Source organism: Staurois parvus, unplaced genomic scaffold, assembly GCF_062004578.1.
Source record: "Staurois parvus isolate SC_StPar_1 unplaced genomic scaffold, SC_StPar_1.0 ptg002753l, whole genome shotgun sequence".
Classification (NCBI taxonomy): domain Eukaryota; kingdom Metazoa; phylum Chordata; class Amphibia; order Anura; family Ranidae; genus Staurois; species Staurois parvus.
Genome location: NW_028320549.1, coordinates 665847 through 685350, shown reverse-complemented (window position 1 = coordinate 685350; position 19504 = coordinate 665847). Strand labels below are relative to the sequence as shown.

At 40.5% G+C, this 19504-nt stretch overlaps 1 protein-coding gene across 1 annotated transcript in view; it reads right to left on the bottom strand.

The window, feature by feature from the left end:
- The window catches only part of GLIS1 (GLIS family zinc finger 1), a 205081-nt gene that overhangs the window by 176030 nt on the left and 9547 nt on the right, over positions 1-19504 (bottom strand). The window contains exon 2 of the mRNA XM_089666627.1: positions 14936-15078. Coding sequence (XP_089522753.1) covers positions 14936-14942 — 7 coding nt within the window. The 5' untranslated portion in view covers positions 14943-15078. The remainder of the gene's footprint in view (positions 1-14935; positions 15079-19504) is intronic.

Sequence of the window (19504 nt, the reverse complement as noted above, 5' to 3'; positions counted from 1 at the left end):
CCCACAATGCACTGCACTCTGACAGTGCATTGTGATTGGCCAAAGCAATGCACCTGACTACAGGTCAGCTGCAACGCTTTGGACAATCATAGTGCATGATGACGTCACTAGGGGCAGGGTGACCCCACCCACTGGTGACATCAACACAGTATTTAAGAACTGTCATCCTGGCACAGCTGTCAGGCAGCGGGAATCAGCGTTGAGAGCGGAGCGTTTTTTTTTTTCGGGTCAGTGTTGGTGGCGGCTATTGTGATTGACATTGGATCTACTTCGGAGGACATTATTTTAGTTTTTGTTTTTAATAAAGGACTGCAAAGACTGTCTACTGCCATTTTTTACACTACACTTTTTTTTTTTTGTGAATGTATTCCATACTCATTTACATAGTGGGGGGAGGGATCTGGGGGCCCTCTTATTAAAGGGGGCTTCCAGATTCCGATAAGGCCCCCACCCACAGACCCCAACAACCACCTGCCATATGGGGACAAGGCGCTTTCAGTGGGGGAGTCCCCCCTGCCCCAAAGCACCCCCATGTTGAGCGCATGTGGTCTGGTGTGGTTCAGGAGAAGGGACTCTTGCTCGTCCCCCCCTTTCCTAACCTGCAGGGCTGCATGCTTGAATAAGAGTCAGATATGGATTTTTGGGGGCGACCCCCACACCATTTTCTTCTTACATTTTGGCGTGGGGGTTCCCCTCAAAATCCATATGAGACCCAAAAGGCTTGGTATGGATGGGTAGGGAACCCCACACATTTTTTTTTTTTTTATTTAATTCCTGAACAATGCTGGCAATTCTTTTTACATTCAGCTGTCAGAGGGGAATCCCGCTGACAGCTGAAACAATAAAGAATGTTTTAGCAGCTGTATCTTACCGCATACTCAGATGTGGTAAGATACGATTTAGTGAATTGTCCCCCCTGTTCAAAGTTCGCGGTAGAACTTTTGTTATGTTCGAATGTTCAAGCGCGATTTGAACGGGGGTGTTTGGCCCATCATTAATTTCCACTAGCTTTTCATGTCCCATGCTGAACGGCTATCCTGCTGAATTCTGAACACAGGAGGTAAGTCACTTGGCATGCACACCATTCAGAGAATGATTTGCATTTTCTCAATAAATGCAAAATATTCTCTGATTAGACAATGTAGAAAGTGTGACATCGCCGCCTTGCCTCTCCACCTTGTCCAATCAGAGAACACTTTGTATTTATTGAAAACTTGCAAAGTGATCCCTGAATGGCTTCTGTGCTAAACGACTGACCTCCTGTGTTCAGAATGCAGCAGAGCAGCCGCTCAGCACAGGACCCAGCAGCTAGTAGAGATCACTGGAGTAGCAATGTCTACTAAAATGATTTCCAGCTTCTAGAAGGATCCCACAGTTAGAATATATGTTGACTTACATTGGTCCAAGCTGGACCAACATACCTATAAAAGAAATACCATACCCATATTCTTCTTTAAGCATTCAACATACAAGTGAGCCTGTGGTTGCTTTAAAAGTGTCAAAAGTGCACCAGGGGTGGTAAGTAGGCACCTTGAGGTGTCAGCATGTGTGCTCACACTTGGGTGTTCATATATAAAATAGCAAGTTCAGAAACTATAGTTATGTTTGGCCTTACCCTTGTTCACCTTCTGCACCTCTCTAATGGCCCATATGTATGAAAGGCTACAAAAGGCACTGGAAAAAAGCAGGTAAGCATGACTTCAGTTTCTGAGGTTACTTTCTGTATATCAGGCCCCATCAGGTTTTGGGCCTGCTGTAGCACAACACACAGTATATGAGAACAGAAAAAGCTACCAAAAGGTGGTAGCTGGCAATTCTTGATCGACCCTTTTATTTTGACAAATAAAACTCATATCTGGACCAAAAATGGGCAACACAGTGGCTAAATGGTTAGTCCTTCTGCCTGGCAGTACTAGGGTCATTGGCAGGGGCGGACTGACAACCCATGGGGCCCTCGGGCAATAGGGGATCATGGGGCCCCTGTGTCCTTGCCCAAACTCAAAAAAAACTATGAAAAAAGGTACCAGGGGCATCTCATGGGGCCCCATACTGATCCCGGGCCCTCAGGCAGTGCCCGAGTTTCCAAATGGTCAGTCCGCCCCTAGTCGTTGGTTTGAATTCCAGCCATGGCACCACCTGCCTGGAGTTTGCATGTTCTCCCTGTGCCTGCCTGGAGTTTCCTCAAGGTACTCCAGCTTCCTCCCACACTCCAAAGACATGTTGGGAGGTTAATTGGATCCTTTATAAATTGGCCATAGTATGTGTATGTTTGAATGTAAGTTAGGGACCTTCGATTGTACACCCCTTGAGGGTTAGGGACCTATGTAAATGTACAATATACAAGTAAAGTGCTGTGTAAATTGATGGCGCTATATAAGTACCTGTAATAATAATAAGTCTCTACAGATTGGAATTCTCATCCTATCAATCCATACAAGCCAGGGGCGGACTGACCATTTGAGCACTCGGGCACTGCCCGAGGGCCCGGGGTCAGTAGGGGGCCCCATGAAATGCCCCTGGTTTTATAGGCTTTTTTGAGTGTGGGCAAGGACACAGGGGCCCCATGATCCCCTATTGCCCAGGGGCCCCATGAGTTGTCAGTCCGCCCCTGGTGGTATCTCACTAATACAGGAGGTATGCTACTGGCCAGATCACCAAGTGAAAAAAGCCAAAAAAAAAGAAAACCATTGCAGTCACCACATCTAATAGTTGGTAAACTGCAATGTATTACATTTTTGGTTTTGGGTTTAATACTGCTTTTATTTGCACATTTAGTTTTCGAAATCAAAATAGAAAGTGCTTGTAGAGCTGTATGTATAAACCTGCTCCAAGGAAACAACTAGAAAGGTATGAAATATTTTTTAAAATAGTTTTTAGTTATGCTGTGTACATGGCAACACACAGCAAACAAATAGTCAACTATTGCCCAGGGGCCCCATGAGTTGTCAGTCCGCCCCTGATACAAGCTGATTCTCCTGGAACCCTAATAGAATGAGGTCTGGCTGACTGGTAAGACATGGACCTAAGTATGAAGGCTTCATCCCACCCAAACCTTCAAATACTAAAGTCATGCTTGGCCTTACCCTTCCCACCTTTGGGCATCCCTACTGGCCGATAAATGTGGCAGGCTTCAACAGGCACTAGAAGAGAGCTGGAGGTCCACACTTACTATCGCTGACACTCTTTCTCCCACAGGATCACTTTAATTATACTTTCCAAGAGCTATTATATTAGACAAGGAATAAAATGACTAGTCGGAATGTCATTACAGCACACCACTTATACAAAAGACATTTTGTAATATCTGAAAATCTCCTTTATTTCCAGCACTCTATTATTATAAAATGAGGAAAATGTGAGCACAAATCACAGATAGTCTAAACAAACCATTATTCTCTGTGGAAAATAAATGGAACCTTTGTTAAATTTAATTTGAAGCATAAATCTGAAAATATTATTTCAATGTTTGGGAAGGTGGAGGGGGCTGTATCAGCGGGATTAGCACAATCCTCCAAAATGTAAATATAGTCTGATCTCAATTTTTAAAACAACAAACAGCAATTAACAGCAGAACCTCTTTTTGTACGGAATCAAAGGCTTAACAAATAATGTAAAGATTTTTGAAGAAAAAGCCAACAAATGTATTAGATTTGAATCTATTGTACATGGATGGGCAGAGTTCTAAGGGCAGGAAACTCTGCAGTGGGTACAAAGGGCGTATGTGGCCATATGCCAGGGAGGATTTTTGAAGTGTTTATAAACCTCAAACATGAAATATGAACAAAGCATATTCCTCTATAGTGTGTACTAGTCTCATTCCACAGCACTCATGATTGCTGTCTGCTGTCTCCTTCCTCTGCTATCTGCATGAGTCATTTCTGACAGGTTATGCTGACTCCAGGGAATCCAGGGGAATAGGGAGGGGAGCTCAAGTACACACCCTGTTATTGACAGCCTCAGCTGTCCATGCTTCCCTATGAGACTCTGTAGACGGGGTGTGTCCATTCCCTCCACTCAGATCTCAGATTACACTCAGCTCCCTGCTCTATGCTGTGCAAAGTGCGACATCAGATCCTCGTCCCCTGACTTCTGATGATCAGAAAAGCTGTGTAAAATGTGTGCTTTAGGAGTCTGCAGAGGAGAGATTCCTGCAGATAAACAGGTACAACTTGTGTAGGAGGATTTGTTTCATCCCTGTATCACATAAGGCAGTCATTTCAGTGGGTATCCCACCCTGGTGAATGCACAGCAAATTTGAAAATAAACAACTAAGGTTTGATCTCTGTTAGGTCTGTTATGTTTGCTTTTGGGTCTATAGCCACTTTAACCACTTCCCTGCTACAGGGTGGCAGCGATGCACAAAATCACGTATATATACATGATTTTGGATGTCAGGGTAGGGGGCGTGCGCATGTGCACTCCCTACCCGCGCCGCTATTGGCTTCTCAGCATGTCAATCACTGGGTCCTATCCACGGATTCTTGGCCGGGATTGTCGGCAGAGCTGACAGGGGAGAGGTCTGTATGTAAACAAAACAATGCACAGCAGAGCAATACAAAGCAGCTTGTCTACACAGTAAAACACACACAGCATACTATGTAAGACACACACAGCACACAGTTAACCCTTTGATCGCCCTACATGTTAACCCCTTCCTGACCAGTGTCATTAGTACAGTGTCAGTGCTTTTCATTTCAAAAAAAAAATTCCAGTATCTATGCCACCATTTGTAGACGCTATAACTTTCACGTAAATCAATTCATTTACATGTATTGGGGGCTTTTTTTTTAGCAAAGACATGTTGCAGAATACAATTTGGCATAAAATTTATGATAAAATTAAATTTTTTACATTTTTGTATTGGACATGTTTTATAGCAAAAAGTAAAAGATATTGTTTTTTATCTTCTTTTATTCTATTGTCTTTTTGTTTATAGCACCAAAAAAAAAAAAATCGCAGAGGTGATCAAATACCAACAAAAGAAAGCTCTACTTATGGGGGAAAAAAAGGACATAAATGTAATTTGGGTACAGCGTTGCATGATCGCGCAATTGTCAGTTAAAGTAACGCAGCGCCGCATCATAAAAAATGGCCTGGTCAGGAAGGAGGGTAAATCCTCTAGTGGGCAAGTGGTTAAGTAGGGAAATATCATCTTTTTTTGTCTGTTGCAGATTTTCCCTAATTTCCTAGCTGGTAACGTTGTCCCTAAAACAAGAAGTGAGGAGAAGTCTCTCTAACAGAGCCCCAGACAGCAGTAAATCCAGAAAAACTGACAGGGGTTCTTATCTGTCCAAATTCTATCCACAACTTAAAAAAAAGGTATAAATAAAAACATTCATTCTGCAAAATCTGTCTCTGTAGAGGGGCCCTCTGGATAGTAGAAGGAAAGTCATTTTGCAGAGTATTGTTTCTCTTCCCGCAGGAGCCCCAGTGACAGCCGGCTAACAAAGAAGGCAAACACGGGGACTCAGCTCACACATTACTGAATTTAGTAGCTCTCAGGAGACTTATGGAATCAATTACCTCATAGTGTAAATAAACAGTTTTTATATTAAAACAAACCCCCCTCCTTTCTCAGAGTTGCATCATGCTAAAATGGATCAGGCACAACAAGAAAAAAAAATGACCCTGCAACTGTAATATATCATAATAATCAAATCAGCAAATGATTTAGTCATTGGAAAACAATATTTAAAGGGTAACTACAGTATTAAACACCCCACTGTATCCCACGTGTCGTGCCCTCCTCATCACATGTGTGAATGTAATGGCAGACCTCAGACACAGGCAGATGGGCCTTGTCAGGGGCTACAGGCTTGTGGCCAGGCCGTGTTTTCATCATGCAGTGTTCCTAGTGCTGCGTTAAAGCTGAAGTTTAGGGAAAAAAATCCCCTACAGCTTACCTGTCCCATGTTGTTCAGGCAGCTGGATCCTGGGTAAATCTTCACTGCAGGGATGTCCGGTCCTCTTCCTGTGTCTAAACCTCCAGAGCTTCCATGGTTAACAGGTCTTCAAGCAGAACAGCAATACGGGTGGCCTGAAAAAGACACACTCCCTCCTTCCTCCTCCATTTGGAAAAGTTCTCTCATTGATTACACTGCATTCACGATCTGTGAACTAGGGAGAGAATCCTGTGACTGATCAGATTCTTCGCTATTCACAGAGGGTGTTACAAGCAGCATAATCAATTAAAGAACCTTTCTCAATGGAGGAGGAAGGAGGGGGCATTGCTCCCATTGGAGCTGTTCATCCTGAAGACTCAAAGCTGTTAACCATTGCAGCACCACAAGTTCAGAGATGGAAAGAGGACAGGGCATCCCTGCAGTGAAGAATTCTCCAGGACTGATGTGACTAAAGCTGTAGTGAATTATTTTTATTCAGCTTGTAAGTGGTTCTAAAGGCAGAAGGTTTTTTTACCTTAATGCACTCTTTGCATTAAGATCAAAAACATTTTACATGCAGCTTCACCCCCAGCTCCCCCCCCCCCTTATACTTACCAATCTCAATCCAGTGCTGTGCAGGAGAGCAGAGGCTCTCTCCCTCCTCACTGGCTCAGAGACAGCAGCAGGAGCCTTTTGTGCCCACTACTGTCAATCACAGCCAGTAAAGAGGAAGCAGGGGGCAGGGCCGAGCTGCTCTTTGTGTGTCAATGGACACGCACAAGTGCCCCCATAGCAAGTAGTTTGCTATGGGGGTACTCAGCAGTGGGGAGGAGCCAGGACCACTGATGGGGGACCCGAGAAGAGAAGGATCGGGGCTGAGTAGGTGAATATAACATGTTTGTTATCGTAAAAAAAAATGATTTATAATCACTTTAAGAAGATGCAAATAGGCCAAGCCTTGCCATGAGTGGTAAGGGCACAAAACATGTCAATTATTATTTGTGGGATAACCCCATGCAGGTAAAGCAATGGGTTAACAGTAAACTGAAATGACTGTCATCCCTATGAATAGACCCACCTCTTACTTGCTCCTTCACCACTGTGTACACTATCAGTAGCAAAAAGAAATACACATTACCACCAAGTATCATGATAATCTTCTCCTTTTTGACTCTAAGACATTTAGTCAAAATGGTAACATTTTGCAGAAATCTCTCAATTTTCACCAAAATTTGAAGGAAGTGAAAACTCAGCCAACTGCATGGGAAGAGCTCACCAACAGGATGATATTCAAAAATTATAAAAAAATTTTTTAAAAATGATAAAAATGTTAAACATAGGAGTATACGATGAAGAGCCAGCAACTCGTTTTCCCGATAAAAGTACTGTATTTATAAAGGGTACAGTGTGTAAGTTACAGCAGCTTACGCGTTTTGGTAAAAAAAACCTTATTCCTGAATATGGTTTATACCGAAACGCGTAAACTGCTGTAACTTGGACACTGTACCCTTTATAAATACAGTACTTTTATTGGAAGAACAAGTTGCCGGCTCTTCATCTTATACTTCTATGCTGTTCAAAGTGCCAGGAAGACACTGTGAGCTTTGGAGCACCGTTGGTCTACCTTCAGGGGAATTCTACCTAGGCGCACATTTTCGTTTGTAAAAATGTTAAACCTTCTGCACTCTCTCCAAAACTAAAAAAATGACCCTGTCCGTTCATAAACAGAATAAATGTGAAATGAGAAATCTGCAGAAGTAGATCAGGTTCTGGTATTCGTGATTCCCTATGGATGGAAAGTGGTTGATATTGACTGATTATCTGCTGATTACTTGGCAGTAGCAACATGAGTTTGAAACAAAAGCGCAGGTTACATTCAGAGAGTACATTTGTATTTATTAGTTTAGTGATCACCTTAAAGTACTTTTTGATAATAATTTGAATGTGTACATGGTTACGGTTTTATAGATCTTGTATTAAATGTAGAGATTTATAGAGTACCCACTAGATGATGCCCTCAGTGGCTCAGTTCTGTTCATCTGCTTCATTCATTTAACAACTGTTGAGATAAGGGATCAGCTACATAAGGAGTGTACTGGTTTCAATAAGTCAGTTAACTCTTAAGCAGGCTAGATTTTATAGAATTTTGAATGAAAATTCTTAGGAAAATGTATTCAAACATTCTCATGACATTCGAATGTTGTTCAAAAGATTTTATTTGTTTTTACCAATCGATTTTGGAATGATTGGACATAAGGCCCATCTTGCGATCCCAAATCTTGTGGAACCTGCAGCACAGTGCGTTGTGCGTGTTTGGGTGCCATTAAAGGATAACCAAACACGATGTGATTCTGCCGTGATTATCATGCAACAGGATTGCATAGCAATTGCTGCAAAATGTGTCTTAAAAAATAATGCAACACTTTTCACCAAAAAAGGTGCAGGAGTTTCTTTTTGGGCAAAAAACAAGCCTATTTAAGTGAATGGACTGTCCCTATGTGACATGTAAAATCGCATGTGAATCGCTGTTTGAAAATCACGTTAATGGAACCCTCGTTCCCGCTACGTGATATGTGAACGGGACCTTACCGAACAAAAACCACATACACTGTTAGAAAAATTAATTTTGAGGGTCTGGGATTAAAAATATAGTTTCAGTCTTTGCAGATGACACCAAGCTGTGCAGTGGAATAACGTCCTTACAGGATGTCTCCAATTTACAAGCCGACCTCAATGCTCTGTGTAATTGGGCAACTATGTGGCAAATGAGGGTTAATGTTGATAAATGTAAGGTTCTGCACTTGGGGGCTAAGAATATGCATGCATCATACATACTAGGGGGGTACAACTGGGGGAATCAATGGTGGAGAAGGATCTGGGAGTTCTGGTAGATCACAAGCTTAATAACGGCATGCAATGCAATGGCATACAACTCATTAGTAACACCTCATCTGGAATATGCAGTTCAATTTTGGGCACCAATTCACAAAAAGAACATTGGGGAACTGGAGAAAGCACAGAGAAGGGCAACCAAACTGATAAGCGGCATGGAGGAGATCAGCTATGAGGAAAGATTAGAGAAACTGAGTTTATTCTCTCTTGAGAAGAGGAGATTAAGGGGGGATATGATCTCCATGTATAATACATAAGGGGGGATATGATCTCCATGTATAATACATAAGGGGGGATATGATCACCATGTATAATACATAAGGGGGGATATGATCTCCATGTATAATACATAAGGGGGGATATGATCTCCATGTATAATACATAAGGGGGGATATGATCTCCATGTATAATACATAAGGGGGGATATGATCTCCATGTATAATACATAAGGGGGGATATGATCTCCATGTATAATACATAAGGGGGATATGATCTCCATGTATAATACATAAGGGGGGATATGATCTCCATGTATAATACATAAGGGGGGATATGATCTCCATGTATAATACATAAGGGGGGATATGATCTCCATGTATAATACATAAGGGGGATATGATCTCCATGTATATTACATAAGGGGGGATATGATCTCCATGTATAATACATAAGGGGGGATATGATCTCCATGTATAATACATAAGGGGGGGTATGATCTCCATGTATAATACATCAGTGGTTCATATAGTGAACTCAGTGTAGAGCTATTCACCCTGAGGTCATCACAGAGGACAAGGGGGCACTTTTTACGTTTGGAGAAAAAGAGATTTAATCTCCAAATACGGAAAGGTTTCTTCACAGCAAGAGCCGTGAAAATGTAGAATAGACTCCCACAGAGTTGGCTCTGGCCATATCAGTGGATTGCTTTAAAAAAGGTCTGGATTCTTTCTTGGATACACAGAATATAACTGGATACTAACATTTATAGGTAAAGTTGATCCAGGGAATATCCGATTGCCTCTCAGGGGATCAGGAAAGTATTTTTTTCCCTGCAGAAGCAAATTGGATCATGCTTTGCTGGATTTTTTTGCCTTCCTCTGAATCAACTGTGGGTGTAGGATTATAACTTTTTTTCTTTATGGTTGAACTGGATGGTCTTTTGTCTTTTTTCAGCCAGACTAACTATGTATTTAAAAAATCTTGCGAGCCAGAAGGCAGACAAAAATTTCTAATGTTGGATCGCAAACCTCTTAGCACATAACTACCAATGTGGTCAAACGAAAAATGAAAATATATTTAGTGTTGCGCTCTCAAACCTTCAATCCTTATATAATTACTTAAATCATATTAACAAAAAATTTCTTTATCCAAAAGAATTTTTTGCAATTATTAGGAATGGTGTGTATAAATAAACATAAATTCTAATATTCTTATACTCTGAATCTTCTAAATCAACTCAGATAAACCATGTGCATAGAACAGTGATAAACAAACAAATATAAAAAAATATAATAAATAAAATGTAGAAAATATATATAATATATATACTATATATATATAAAATAAATGTCCCAAAAAGTGACTTTGTGCTGGAAAATCTTCAATAATATTAAATCGGTGACTGCTTGTGAATCCTCCCTCAAGTGAAGATATGCGCTCACCTCATAGGAAGCCTGCAATTAGGCTATATAAGCTTGCGGTTCACCTCCTTTGGAACCTGCTTGTTAAGAACTCCTATTGCAAGATATCCATGGTATACGACATATGCTGTGGAATGAATCTCTTCTCCAGAGGGTGCTATTCCTCTATATTATCATCTCCATGCGGTTCCGTCACCACGAGTCACCTCTCCTCCCTCCGCTGCAGGGCCCACCACACTTCCGAACCAGCCCGAGGCCCCCGGAGCGCGCTCACCTCACTTGTCCCCGATACACTAGAGCGCGCACTGCTCCCCTCAGCCGCAGAGATCCATTACTGGGCGGTGCTTGTGCTTTTCTAGAACGCTCCGAACCTTTCCACTCGTCCACCAGGTGGACGAGTGGAAAGGTTCGGGGCGTTCTAGAAAAGCACAAGCACCGCCCAGTAATGGATCTCTGCGGCTGAGGGGAGCAGTGCGCGCTCTAGTGTATCGGGGACAAGTGAGGTGAGCGCGCTCCGGGGGCCTCGGGCTGGTTCGGAAGTGTGGTGGGCCCTGCAGCGGAGGGAGGAGAGGTGACTCGTGGTGACGGAACCGCATGGAGATGATAATATAGAGGAATAGCACCCTCTGGAGAAGAGATTCATTCCACAGCATATGTCGTATACCATGGATATCTTGCAATAGGAGTTCTTAACAAGCAGGTTCCAAAGGAGGTGAACCGCAAGCTTATATAGCCTAATTGCAGGCTTCCTATGAGGTGAGCGCATATCTTCACTTGAGGGAGGATTCACAAGCAGTCACCGATTTAATATTATTGAAGATTTTCCAGCACAAAGTCACTTTTTGGGACATTTATTTTATATATATATAGTATATATATTATATATATTTTCTACATTTTATTTATTATATTTTTTTATATTTGTTTGTTTATCACTGTTCTATGCACATGGTTTATCTGAGTTGATTTAGAAGATTCAGAGTATAAGAATATTAGAATTTATGTTTATTTATACACACCATTCCTAATAATTGCAAAAAATTCTTTTGGATAAAGAAATTTTTTGTTAATATGATTTAAGTAATTATATAAGGATTGAAGGTTTGAGAGCGCAACACTAAATATATTTTCATTTTTAGACTAACTATGTAACTATATGTTTAAGAAAAAATTTCCAATCTGCTCCTTTGAATTTTCTTTTTACTGCAGTCAAAAACGAACATCAATTTGTCCCACTATTAATTACAAAAATGAACAAATTTTCTTAGAAAATTATTTTCCCAAGACTTTTTGTTAAAAATTCTACCCATCTATGGTCATCTTTAGGAGTGTATTTATAAAGAATGTACATTCATTCTGTGCAAATGGGGCTAATATCAAATGTAACTAGTCTATTTTCTCTCCAGGTTGAATGTTATTCACTAACTGTACAGAATCGAGTGAATCGGGAAATTATAGTATTACGGCCCTTAGATGGAGCTGACAATCATTGTAAATAAGGGTCATTTCCAACAGGTGGCAAAGGGGCAGTAAAATAGGTGGTTGATCTGCATTTTTACCATCCCTGGACAACACGTTTCTATCTGGGACAATCTAGTACACGTCATGGCAAATTGAACTCTTGCAGCTTGCAGAGTTTAAAAGAGAAGTATGGGTTGTTTTTTCCCCCCAAATTATACTTACCTAGGGGGATGCAGCATCTGTCCCATGCCAGCTCTAAGTGACAGAACTCAGCGGTCACATGACCACTGAGTTCTCACCACCGCTGTGAGCAGAGAGCAGTGACTGTCAGTCACCGCTGTCTGCTCAGCCCCCCCACGCTCACTGGAACACTGGGCTGTGGAAGGGGAGGAAGCGGCTGGCTCAGGCTGTCAGCAGATCGCTGGCAGCTTCAGCCCGCTGTCAGCTGAAAAAGGGTCACAGGAGTGCAGAACAAACTGCACTCCTGTGATCCACAGAAGTACAGCCAACAGAACTTTGACTGTACTTCTCCTTTAGCTGTCAGACTCGTCCATTGAGGTCAACAGGACCGCACTGCATCCACAAGCCAGCTACTTGGTTTGGCTGAGGCGCATACTTCAATACAAAACCCCCCTTAGGATTTAAAAAGAAATGATCCACCATGGCCCACACTCCAGACAGTGATAGAGACTGCCGACATGTAAAAGAGCTCTATTTATTTCCTATGATCATCATCTCCATCTAGTGGCTATAATGTGGTATTTTCCTGATTCATTCTAATTCCGTATGAATTCATAACATTCAACTTGGAGAGAAAAAGCCTAATAACATTTGATATAGGCCCCATTTGCACAGAGCAAATGTATGTGCACTTTAACAGGGCTAATAGCGCTCTGAATTATTTTATAAATATACTACAAAGTATTTGAAATCCATAACACTGAACTTTGGTTGCCTTTGTTCTGTGAAATATACAGCTGAAAACAATATTTATAACTGTTTTAGGTGTTACTAAACCCACAATAATAAAATCAGTCTGTATATGCAGCAAAGCATGCTTAATATACTTACTGTTGAACCGAAAGGGGTTAATCCTCCACATTGTGTAAAAGTCTGTTTGATCCTGTCTTCTCTGATCCTTCCCTTCTTCTACTGTCCCCAATCCATCTGCTCATAGTACAGAGCCATCGGAGGCACTCTGCACATGCTCAGTTTGGTGTGTATTGCTACAGTGTTTTTTTTTTTTTTTTTGGAGAGTGCATGTGATCAGCACAGAGCCAATCCGCACTGTCCAGACAGAGGGTTAGGGGTTATGCAGCCAGAGGGGAATGAAAACTCCTCCTACAAGCTTTAAACAAGTATTCTGCTATATACTGCTGATGAGAAAATGTATTTAGCACTTTATATTTACTAAAATAATTGTACTTCCATGTTCTGTATACTGTGGGAAACCAGATATAGTGAATGCAGGGTCCTGGGTTTAGTAACACTTTCAATTAAAATGTGTTGATCCTGCCAGAAATCCAGTTAGCTCCTAGCTTCCTGTACCCTCTGTCTCTGATGAGTATTATCAGTTAGCATTGATCCCAGCTCTCTCTGTGGACTACAGAACACCTTTACCCTATGTTATGGAGAAGAGGAGAGGGGGAGTTGTTTGCAGTCCTTGTCTGTGATGAAACTCTTATTCTTTATAGGTACTATGGGATGAATGACTCCTAAGACAGGAGCGGTGTTACTGGCGGGATCACAAGGTGAAAATAGGTACAGGAAAAAATAGAAATAAAAAATGCAGCTACCACAACTAAGGGCTGGTAAACTTCACTATTTAACTATTTAAAACTTTTGTTCTCTGGATTAGATACACTTTAACCTGTATGGATCATAGATTTACCACTGAAACATACAGGAAACATTTCACAAAAGAGCCAGACACAGGTAAAGCATGATAAATGTGTAACAATCATGGCACATAGTGTCTGCAGAGGAACTGTACATCAACCGCGGTACAATATGTATGAAGCCTGGATGTGTTTTGTCTGTTCATGGGTGATATCATTTCTCCGACAGTCAAAAAAAATGACTTGCAGATTGCCTGCTTTCTACCTCAAGTACACTGGTACTAGGTCCTAGGGTGAGAGTCTTGAGACTAAAGCTGGCCATAGATGGATTGAAATGTGACCTGTTCAGGAGGGACCAGCCAAATTTCAATCAATCTATGACCATTCCCAATTAAAAGGAGTCAATCTAATGATCACAAATGTTGGTATATTTTCATTTGATCAACTTGCAAGCGGCTGCATCGCTGATTAGTGTATTTTGACAGCAGAGGCGTTCGGCTGTCAGAATACAATAAAACAGCAGGGAGGATTCCCCATCCACCTTGCTTGTGTGGATGGGGAAATCTGCTTTTTTTTTTTTTTTTTTTTTTTTTTAATCTGGCTGGGTGATCACAAAAAAAATCAATCCATCTATGGCCAGCTTAAAGCTGATCATACACTATTAGATTTTCAAATGAACATTCGTATGAAAATTCTCAGTACATGTGATGACTTGGTGAATGTTGTTCAAAAGTACTTGCATTTAACATTCAGAACATTTGGAACAAATGGACTTTAATGAAGGAAAACCACATATGCTGTTAGAAATTTCTTCATTTGAGGAAAATTTTTCATCCTGCTCCTTCAAATTTTCTCATTACCGCAGTAAAAAGTGAACAAAGATTTGACCCCACTAACAATTAGAATATTAAACTAACGTACTTAAAATGAAATATTTCTAATTAAATTCTACTAATGTATGGCAGACAGATTATGCAAGAATTTTACAGTGCATAAACCCCGGCACAGACAGCAAAGGGTTCGGTTTTCTTCTAAATCAAATATGGTTCAGAGTTTTTAAAGCACTGTGGTCACTGTTCAATAAATGAGTGATCATAGCAGTAACAGAGCTACAAGCTGATTTCGGATGTAAAACATAACACATCATACAGGAGATCATGAATATACAACCCCAGCTATGGGTACCAGGAGAAGGTAAGTGGGCTAGGTTGTCATCACTCACCCTTCATACTGCTGTAGCAACGGTCAGTAGCACATTACTTGTCCGGTGTCACTGGGCTGAATCTTCCCTTAGTGATGGGCACTCTTCATGTCTTCTGAATGTGCCCAGTGCCAGGCTCGCAGTACATGAGCCGAGAGCCAGGTCTGGGGACAGAGAGGGGGAATAAATGAAGGAGGATCTTTTCCCATCCCTATAATGTGCACACCCTCCAACTACAACACACACCCAACAATGGCCACAACACTAAAAAGTACCCTTTTCTTCTAATTATTTATTTTGCATGCTACTAAAGAGTATACATACAATATACATACATTATAAATAGCCATCTAATAAAAATGGAAAGACTTTGGAAAATTGAATGTACAAAACAGAGAAGGTGCCGAGAATACAGCTTACTTGATTTTTTAAATGCCGGTAAACTTCAATGTGTGTGGAGACATGACTTCAAATTATATTGTAACATCTGCAGGATTGTGATGATATAAAGATCTACAGATTACATCCATACCATCCATTATATTAGTATACTCACTCCTCCCCATAGTAAGGTATGAGAATGTCAGTATATAAAGTATACATTATATCAGTATGCTCCCTCCTCCCCATAGTAAGGTATGAGAATGTCAGTATGTAAAGTATACATTATATTAGTATACTCCCTCCTCCCCATAGTAAGGTATGAGAATGTCAGTATAAGAAGTATACATTATATCAGTATGCTCCCTCCTCCCCATAGTAAGGTATGAGAATGTCAGTATATAAAGTATGCATTATATCAGTATGCTCCCTCCCCCCATAGTAAGGTATGAGAATGTCAGTATATGAAGTATACATTATACTCCCTCCTCCCCATAGTAAGGTATGAGAATGTCAGTATATGAAGTATACATTAAATCAGTATGCTCCCTCCCCCACAGTAAGGTATGAGAATGTCAGTATATGAAGTATACATTATACTCCCTCCTCCCCATAATAAGCTATAAGAATGTCAGTATATAAAGTATACATTATATTAGTATACTCCCTCCTCCCCATAGTAAGGTATGAGAATGTCAGTATATAAAGTATGCATTATATCAATATGCTCCCTCCTCCCCATAGTAAGGTATGAGAATGTCAGTATATGAAGTATACATTATATCAGTATGCTCCATCCTCCCCATAGTAAGGTATGAGAATGTCAGTATATAAAGTATACATTATATCAATATGCTCCCTCCTCCCCATAGTAAGGTATGAGAATGTCAGTATATAAAGTATACATTATATCAGTATGCTCCATCCTCCCCATAGTAAGCTATGAGAATGTCAGTATACAAAGTATACATTATATCAGTATGCTCCCTCCCCCCATAGTAAGGTATGAGAATGTCAGTATATGAAGTATACATTATACTCCCTCCTCCCCATAGTAAGGTATGAGAATGTCAGTATATAAAGTATACATTATATCAGTATGCTCCCTCCTCCCCATTGTAAGGTATGAGAATGTCAGTATATAAAGTATACATTATATCAGTATGCTCCCTCCTCCCCATAGTAAGGTATGAGAATGTCAGTATATAAAGTATACATTATATCAGTATGCTCCCTCCTCCCCATTGTAAGGTATGAGAATGTCAGTATATAAAGTATACATTATATCAGTATGCTCCCTCCCCCCATAGTAAGGTATGAGAATGTCAGTATATAAAGTATACATTATATCAGTATGCTCCCTCCTCCCCATTGTAAGGTATGAGAATGTCAGTATATAAAGTATACATTATATCAGTATGCTCCCTCCTCCCCATAGTAAGGTATGAGAATGTCAGTATATAAAGTATACATTATATCAGTATGCTCTCTCCTGTATTTCTATATCCTCTCTCCTTCTTCTCCAAGTAAAGGTCAAGAAGATCTGTATACAAAGGCATGTTGTATATCAAAATCTTCTCTCCACCTCATAGCAAGGTATAAGAACATCTGTATATAAAGCATGCATTATATATCAGAATCCTCTCTACACCTCCTAGTAAGGTTTGAGAACATATGTGTGCAAAGGTATGTTGTATATCAATGTCTTCTCTCGTCCTCATTGTAAGGTATGAGAATATCTGTATATGAAGTATACATTGTTTATCAGTATCCTCTCTGCTCCCCCTAGTAAGGTATGAGAACTTCTGTATATAAAGCATATGTTGCATATCAGTATCATCTGTTCTTCTCCTCTTAGTAGGGTATGAGAGCATCTGTATATAAGATTTACATTGTATATCACTATCCTCTCTCTGCCACATAGTAAGGTATGCAAACATCTGTATATAAATGATATATTGTATATCAGTATCCTGTCTCCTCCTCCTTATAGTAAGGTATGAGAACCTCCCTCCTCTTCCTAGTAAGATATATTTGTATACAAGCTATTATCTATCAGTAGTCTCATCGCTCCTTATAGTTTAATATAATAACATATGCATATATAGTAAAGCATTCATTCTATATCAGTATGTCCTCTACTCCCCACAGTACGATATTAGGACATCTGCATATAAAATATTAATTGCCTATCAGTATCCTTTTTTTTCTCCTCATAGAAAGGTATGAGAACATCTGTTTATAAATATTCTGTATAAAAAGTATATTTTACCATTAGTATCTACATGTAGTAAGGAATGAGAATATCATAAATAAAGTATCCAACACAAGATGCAGTATTGTACCTCTGGTAGAGGAAAATCTATGAGTTACAGCGAATCCTCTAGTATTAAGTTTGGATATACCATTACTACATCTTTACTGTACAGCAGCCTTTCTCAACCAGAGTTTCATGGATTCCTAAGGTTCCTCCAGAGGTTGCTAGGGTTTCCTTGAACAGGGAAGCATTCTTCCCACTGACCACCAAATTAAGGAGCATTCTTCCCACTTTCTACTAGCGTAATGGGGTCTACTCTCATTGACCACCACTGTAAGTGACATTCTTTTCACTGGCCACCAATGTAAGGAGCAATCTTCCCACTGGCCACCAACATGAGGTATAATCTCCCCACTGGCCACCAATGTATGGGGCAATCTTCCCACTGACCACCAATGTAAGGAGCATTCTTCTCACTTTCTACTAGTATAATAGGGACCTACTCTCATTGACCACCAATGTAAGAAACTTTCCTTCCACTAGCCACCAATGTAAGGAGCAGTCTTCCCACCAATTTAAGGAATAGTCTTCCCACTGACACCAATTTAAGGAGTAGTCTTCCCACTGACCCCCAATTTAAGAAGCATTCTCCCCACTTTCTACTAGCACAATGCGGCCCTACTCTCACTGACCACCAATGTAAGGGACATTCTTCCCACTGGCCACCAATGTAAAAGGCAATCTTCGCACTGACCACCAATGTAAGAGGAATTCTTCCCACTGACCACTAATGTAAGAAGCATTCTCCCCACTTTCTACTAGTGTAGTGGCACCCTAATCTCACTGACCATCAATGTATGGGACATTGTTTCCACTGGCCACCAATGTAAGGGGGATTCTTCCCTCTTTATTCTGGCATAATGGGGCCCTACCCTCACTGACCACCAATGTAAGGGGAATTCTTCCTGCTGACTACTAGTGTAATGGGGCCCTTCTCTCACTGACCATCAAGTAAAAAGGTCAGTTAGCCACTGACCACCAATCACAAGGGACCCTTCTTCACTGACCACTGATATAAGGGAGTCCTTTACTGTTCACAAATGTACTGGACACTTACTGAACATTTATTTAAAGGATCATTTTCTACTGACCACCAGGAGAACAATATAATTTTTATTATAAGTGTTTCCCTTCTGGTCATTTTTATGGTGTATTTCATTTATTACTGAAATATAATTTTATCTTTATTCTTTTACATATTTTTATATCTAGGATTCATGCACTGTGAGCTGTAGATCTAGTATTTATTAGCAGGGGTTCCCTGAGACCTGAAAGTTTTTTTAAGGGTTCCTCTGTGTTAAAAAGCTTGAGAAGAGCTGATATATAGGACATACAGGCTGCTATACTGGCCTGCTGTTCATTATAGGAGTCTTAGCACAGATAATACTGCAAAGCAGCATCGTTTTGATGTGTCATTCGCACTGCATGGCAACACCTGGTAACAATATAACAGATTCTTTACAGTTCCTATAAAGTTCTGAGCACAGAATTTGCACAGTTTGGGGTTGATGTACTAAAGAAGTTATGAAAAAGGAGAAGCTATGTTCACGTCTATTAATCAGTCACATGCAAAGGAAAAATATCCTGTTTTTTTGCAGTATTCAAAGTGAACACTGCTACACCCTAATTACAAAGAAGTTGATGGTTAAGCACAAGCAGTTGCAGCAATATTAAACCCAAAACCAAAAATGTAATATATTGCAGCTTACCAATCCTTAAATGTGGTGGCAGCATTAGTTTTTTTTTTTTAGGCTTTTTTCCCCTTGATTTTTCACATGGTGGTCTGCCCAGTAACACACCTCCTGTATTAAAGTGCCTGGATGAAGGAGCACAGCGGAACATTTGGGCAGCAGAATTATTAAAACTGATCATTGTAAGCACCCCTGTCAGTG